A 7,500-nucleotide genomic window follows, 5' to 3' on the forward strand; every position below is an offset into this window, starting at 1 on the left:
TTCAAATCTATTTATTGAGAGCCAATTAAAAAAACAAGGTTTAAATATAGCACTTTCCCGCTCGGTTATTAGCGGTTTAATCTCACCGTTGTTTCTCGTAGGAATGCACAGTATGTACTCACTGTAGTCAGTACGTAATAGGTGTTACAGCTGGCTTTGCACCTGTACCAATTTTTACACTTGTGGATTATTGTTACGGATGATCTGAAGAAAAAATTATTTTGATGTATTATTTTGATATATATATTTATGTATATTAATCAGTTCAAATTTGGTTGTTTATTCCTTGCATTCTCCTATGATAAAAAATAAAACGGTCTAAGCCGTGTACCACAATAAAGTATCATAAAAAAAGCATTATAAAATATAAACAGGTAGTTTGATGGGCAAATATTACGAAACAATACGTTGTGATGTCAGGAATGCCAATCCTACCAACCTATTTGGTTATGAGACAGGATTGCCAACATTATGTTGATATTCCAGAGTTATTTTTTATTTATTCATTATTTTCTTTACTTGTTCTTGTAAAATTACGAATCCGTATGGTGTGTGTGTTTGGTTGTGTCTGAATATCAAAAATGAAAACCCCAATGACTCTAAAATGGTTTGTGTATCAACACTTTTACTCTCCCATATATGTCCTATTTTGGAAAGTGTGGCAAAGCGGATTTCAATGTGTGTGTATCTCTCTCTCTCTCTCTCTCTCTCTCTCTCTCTCTCTCTCTATATATATATATATATATATATATATATATATATATATATATATGTATATATATATACATATATATACATATACATATATATTTATATATCAGTATATATATATATATATATATATATATATATATATATATATATATATATATGTATGTATGTATGTATGTATGTGTGTATACTTATAGACATACACACACACATCTCTCTCTCTCTCTCTCTCTCTCTTTCTCTCTTTCTCTCTCTCTCTATATATATGTCTGTGTGTATGTGTGTGTGTGCGTAATATATATATATATATATATATATATATATTATATATATATATATATATATATATATATATATATATATATTATGTGTGTGTGTATGTGCGCGTATATATATATACATATATATACATGTATATATATTATATATATATTCATATATATATATATATATATATATATATATATATATATATTCATATATATATTCATATATACATTCATATATATATATATATATATATATATATATATATATATATGTATATATATATATATAAATGTATATGCACACATACACACACACACACACATACATATATATATATATATATATATATATATTATATATATGTATATAATATATATATATATATATATATATATATATATATATATATATATATATATATATATATATATATATATATATATATATATATATAAATCAACGTCAGACTGTCTTTGGTGTTATAACTGATACCTTTCTTAATTAAGACAAGCATTCCGAGAGCCATCAAAACAAGGAATCCAACAATCAAATCGGAAGAACCAAACACAACAGAAGTCGGCCTTGCTTCATTAAGTCGGACCAGCTTCATCTCCGACCCAGCTAGAATCCTGCGAGCATCCTTTCCCTGAGGATGCTCGGGCCTTGGAGATCCTTCGACTTGGACATCGAGTCTTTGAGCTCAAGAAGGAGCTCGAGGGTGACCGCCTGCCCCACGAGCTGGTCCTCTAACTCCAGCAGGAAGACCAAGCACAGCGAGACAAGCACCAGGCGAAATTGCGGCGTACACATGCGAGCAGATGAATAGACAAACACTATATATGCCATCCATGTGGACCAAGGCTGATGAATGCTGCTTTGTTGTACGCTGGCTTACACCATGTTTACTGGTATGAAGTAACAGAGGGCCATGACGCAGAGAGCGGACGGAATAAGGGTTTTAACACTCTTAAAAACGGCGTCTGTTCCGGCACTAGTAATGACCGAGAGCTGAACTGTGATCCCTATTACCTGTGTAATTCCCTTGTACTATTGTCTGGATTTACAATTCTTGGTATCAAACCATGTTATGTGACAGGCAACGATGATGCTAATTATAAACGTGTCATAACAATTCCCGATATTGACCGCATTCAATAAATCGAGTAAGTTCTCTCGGGCATCAGTCTTTTTTCTTTTTGACCCAGCGACCACTTTTCCTCCACTTTAATGGCGGCAACAAGTAAATGCTTAACACGAAACGAAAGTGAAGCGCCATCTCTTGGTCATAAAAGCAGCACTGTGGCAGGACATCAAAGACTAGTTAGATGACTCATATCTCGAACCACCTCTGATCTGACAGTCACGTAGACAAAGGATTTATACAAGGAATTATTGCTCGTCGTAATATCTCCACGGCTTCTTGCGATTCCATTTCCGATCTAAGAGGCCTCAATGCCAACACGAGAACATCAGACCATCATTCAGGTTGATAAAGGTGTTGTTATGGATGGATAAGAATTATTACATTCACAATATGAACAATCTAATGAGCGATGTTTCTGTTTACAGTAAAATAACGAAACACAATTGTTGCAGCTCTGGATCTTTTTCTTTCTTTTTTTCTTTCTTTCTTTCTTTCTTTCTTTCTTTCTTTCTTCTTTTTTTGATGGCCTAGTTTTAAGTAAACTCCCTCTTCACTAATCAGCTGAGAGGGTCGTGAACACCATAAATGGTAGTTTATTAACCAAACACGACTTTACAGGACTCATGATAGTTTCCAGGAAAAGAGTACAGACACATGAGCGTTCTAGCCTTGTTTTACTCATATTAAGATATTCTAAAGCTGTGATATTTAGCATACAGAATATAGATATAAATTTGTTATTGTAATTAGCGTTATAATTTGTTGTCATTGTTATTATCGTTGTGTCTACTGGTATTATTAATTATTATTACTGATAACAGTGTTACGACTATTATTACGGTTTTTGTCATAGTTGTAATCATTACCATTATTGCGATTATCATTATCAATATTATCATCGATATTATTATTATTGTTATTACTATCATCATTATCATCATAATTGTTATCATCTTGTCATTATTTTGTTATAATCATTAATGTAATTATAATTCTTATCATAATTATTGTCATTGACATGGCTATCATAATTGTTATTATCATTATAATTATCAGAATTATTATTAACATTATTATCAGTAATATTATCATCATTATTATTGTTTTAATTACTATAATTATCAATCACCATCATCATTAGTTTTATCATCATTGTCATTACCTTTATTATTATCATATCATTATCATAGTCATTCATAAAATTACTGACAATGTTATCATTAAATGTCGCTACTACATCATTTGAAACGTCATTAGGTCTTTAATAAAAAGGAAAAGAAAAATTTTGTCCCAAGAATATTTATTAATCTTTTAATTATTGTGATGTCACAGAATACAATTATTGATCACTTTTTTTTAATTTTAACATGGTGGAACAAGAGGTCTTTGAATAACAAATGGAAGGCAAATTTGTTCTCTCTGATCAGCGTGGTCTGTCATTTACTCGTGTACACATACGTATCTGCACATTCATCCCCACGAGCGCTGACACACACACGCACACACACGCACACACACACACGCGTGCACACGCACGCACACACACGCATACGCACGCACACGCATACGAACACAAACACACACGCACGCGTACACACACACACGCGCACACGCACACACACGCATACGCATACGCACACGCACGCATACGCATACGAACACAAACACACACACACACACACACACACACACACACACACACACACACAAAGAAAAAGAAAAAGAAAAAAAAAAAAACACGCATGCCCTTTTAACAATTACAGAACTGATGGCCACTCAAGCGTAGTTCAAAAAAGAAGAAAAAAAAACAAGAATAAGCCCGAAATTTCCGAATACAAATCCTTACCCAGACATAACTGTTTTATTTTTGCCAACACAAAGCGAGCGTAAGAACCGGAAGCCGCTGTTATAAGGCTAGACATTTGTTATGGTTGAACTATAAGGAATTATTCATTATAACCAGTCAGTAGATATACATGCTAATATATATGTAAACAATTATATTTTAACATAATGATCAACATTACTAAGTACAAATCATATCTTTCGACAATTTAGGCGGAATAGGCAACGAAAATTAACACAGATTTTTGTTTACAAACATTTCCGTCATCTTGATTCGCTTGAACTCGTTAGTCGCAACTCATAAATATATATATATATATATATATATATATATATATATATATATATATATATATATATATATATATAAATGTGTATATATATATTTATTCATTTATATTTGCCTTATGGTGATCTGTTAATTAAGAATAGCAACCATTAGCGCACCATTTAAGAGACCAAACGGATTTTTAGTTCGTAATCGGATTGGGTTAAACGCAAGCCAGTTTGATGTCGGCAAAAATAAGTATTACTTCTGTTCCACCTCTTAATCCAAAAATTAGGATATATACTTGTTATTTTTATTGTTGTTGCTTTTGTTTCCTGGATGTTTTACATAGCTGAAAAAAAGGATAATGACAGCTATATGACACATTTTTTTTTATGTCTCTGGCCTTGTGGTATCTCTGGGGCTGGTGAATTCGATGGTACTTCACAATCTTGGCATCTTCGTACTGAAGGAATGCGGTACTTTGAATGACGTGGTACCTTGAACCATCATTACAGATGTGCCCTCATTATCAGCCCGCTTGCTGTGTGATATTACGGTTACTCCTAAAAAAAACAAAAAGATAATTTGTCATTACTGAAGGATCATGGAACAAAAAATAAAAATAATGATTGATAAATCTTTAAAAATAATAATAATAATAATTATAGATGGACGATTATACCCCCCAAAATTGGTATTCATGTTGTGATATAATGTTCATGAGATTATAGGATAGCGTTTATGAGATTATATATTCACGAAATCAGAGACAGAGTGTTCATGAGCTTAGATTGAGTGTTCGTGATATCAAATTAACACTGCTCATGAAATTTTATTTACTTCCACTTATTATTACTGCACTTAAAAAACGACCTTTTCAGAATAGTTCACCTCTTCCTTCTTAGGCAAGGACAGTGATAATGAAATTAAATAAAATCGTGTCTGACAAAATTAATAAAATAGTTTTTTTTATAGCCTGGGATAAAATAGATAGATGAATGAATAAATAGATAGCACCGCCTCCAAGGACAACAATATATGTATGTACACATAAATATATGTGTTTGTGTATATATATATATATTTATATATATATATATATATATATATATATATATATATATATATATATATATACTGTATATATGTATATATAAATGTATGTGTATACACACACACGCACAAACATATCTATCTATCTATCTATACACATATATACATATGTGTGTGTTTATTTATCTATTCATTTATAAAACATAATTATGTATATTTATCTTTATCTATTTATATATATATATATATATATATATATATGTATGTATGTATGTATTTATACATACATATATACACACATGCATACACACATACGCACATATACATACACACAAATACAAATATACATATAAACACGAACCTAAAGAAAAAATAAATAAATAAATAAACATACACAAACAAACAAACAAACGCACATACACATACACACACGTACACACACACACACACACACACACACACACACACACACACACTCCCCTGCAAAAAGAGCCTATCCCTCGAGGCTCGGCATCCTTTTCCTCACCAGCGTATCATGGGTGCACCTGGCGACCCCTTCGTCGCACTCGCACTCCGTTCCGTTGGAGTACGTCCACATTTCGCCGTCCTCGTACTTGGTCTCCTCCACCTCGCAGCACAGCTCCTCCGGGTCCTTTTCTCCCGTGAACTCGGACTTGACCTGGTGGAGGGGGGAGGGAAGAAGGGAGAATTAGGTGGAGGAGGGAGAGTTAGGGGGAGGAGGGAGAATTAGGGGGAGGAGGGAGGAGGGAGGAGGGAGAATTAGGTGGAGGAGGAAGGAGGGAGGAGGGATTGTTAGGGGGAGGAGGGAGGAGGGAGAATTAGATGGAGGAGAGAAGAGGGAGGAGGGAGAATTAGATGGAGGAGAGAAGAGGGAGGAGGGAGAATTAGATGGAGAGAAGAGGGAGGAGGGAGAATTAGATGGAGAGAAGAGGGAGGAGGGAGAATTAGTTGGAGGAAGGAGGAGGGAGGAGGAAGAATTAAGAGGAGGAGGGAGGAGGGAGAATTAAGAGGAGGAGAGAAGAGGGAGGAGGGAGAATTAGTTGGAGGAAGGAGGAGGGAGGAGGAAGAATTAAGAGGAGGAGGGAGGAGGGAGAATTAAGAGGAGGAGAGAAGAGGGAGGAGGGAGAATTAGTTGGAGGAAGGAGGGAGAATTAGGTGGAAGAGAGAAGAAGGAGGAGGGAGAATTAGATAGAGGGCGGGTCGTGTATGGAGAACTAACTAGTTGAAAACTTTTTGTAACGTGTTTATATCCAAGTGATTTTTCTTTCTTTACATTTTCATGTTTACACAGAAATATACAAATTTTGTCAAATTTTATCTTACTGCAAGTTAACCTGAGGTCAATACGCTCACCTGAAGAACTAATACACTGCCAATGGTTCAAGGATCTAATTATTAATTTAATTGCAAATTTATTTCCGTAGCAACAGCTTTACGAAACTATTTTTTTCTTCTTTTTTCTTTGATTTCTTCGCTTGCTTCTTCTTCCCTATCTTATTATAAATATTTCTTTCTTTTTTCTTCTATTTCTTCTATTTCGTCTCCTTTTTCATGTTATTCTTTGATTAAATTTCTTATTTTTGTCTTCGTCTTCATTTTCTTCTTCTTCTTCTTAATCTTACATTTTTCTCCCATTCCTATTATTCTTTTCTTCTCCATTTTTTTTCTCAGATTTCTTTGTTTCTTCTAAATTTTTCTTTTCCCATTTCTTCTTATTCTATCTTCTCCCCTTTCTTCCTCTCACCAGTATCATTGCTATCCTTATCATCATCTTACTGCTATTATCTTACTATTGTTCCTCGTCTAATTTTCTCAATCTTATTACTATTTCATATTATTAATAATAAAAAAAAAGACTTACATTTACGAATAATTCATCCTCTGTCTTCCCAATCTCAACTTTCGAATTGGATTTGCTGTCTGAAGGGAGAAAATAAGTATTTATTAAAAGATAAAAAGAAAATAATAATAGATAAATAAATAAAAATAATAATAATCAACCAAAGTTTCCTGCGTAGATATATTTACCTTCTTGCAAATAATAGATATTTTGACATCACTACGACAAATGATCAGTTTATGTACCGTCGACTTCATTACTAAGAATATTGACTTTATCAACCGTCGACATCGTTACTAGGAATATTCAGTTTATCAACCGTCGATATCATTATTAAGAATAGTC

General features: G+C 33.2%; 2 protein-coding genes across 2 annotated transcripts in view; both read right to left on the reverse strand.

Moving 5' to 3' along the window:
- The window catches only part of LOC122249429 (uncharacterized), a 4,659-nt gene extending 3,068 nt beyond the window's left edge, over positions 1 to 1,591 (reverse strand). The window contains exons 1-2 of the mRNA XM_086551155.1: positions 1,443 to 1,591; positions 87 to 162 (exon numbers count right to left, since the gene is read on the reverse strand). Coding sequence (XP_086407281.1) covers positions 87 to 162; positions 1,443 to 1,591 — 225 coding nt within the window. The remainder of the gene's footprint in view (positions 1 to 86; positions 163 to 1,442) is intronic.
- A 2,946-nt stretch (positions 1,592 to 4,537) lies between these two features.
- Positions 4,538 to 7,500, reverse strand: part of LOC122249425 (uncharacterized) — an 8,744-nt gene continuing 5,781 nt past the window's right edge. Inside the window, exons 4-6 of the mRNA XM_043010262.2 lie at positions 7,177 to 7,235; positions 5,821 to 5,973; positions 4,538 to 4,804 (exon numbers count right to left, since the gene is read on the reverse strand). Coding sequence (XP_042866196.1) covers positions 4,799 to 4,804; positions 5,821 to 5,973; positions 7,177 to 7,235 — 218 coding nt within the window. The 3' untranslated portion in view covers positions 4,538 to 4,798. The remainder of the gene's footprint in view (positions 4,805 to 5,820; positions 5,974 to 7,176; positions 7,236 to 7,500) is intronic.

Source organism: Penaeus japonicus, unplaced genomic scaffold, assembly GCF_977035675.1.
Source record: "Penaeus japonicus unplaced genomic scaffold, GWHDUDI00000001_assembly GWHDUDI00000024, whole genome shotgun sequence".
Lineage (NCBI taxonomy): Eukaryota > Metazoa > Arthropoda > Malacostraca > Decapoda > Penaeidae > Penaeus > Penaeus japonicus.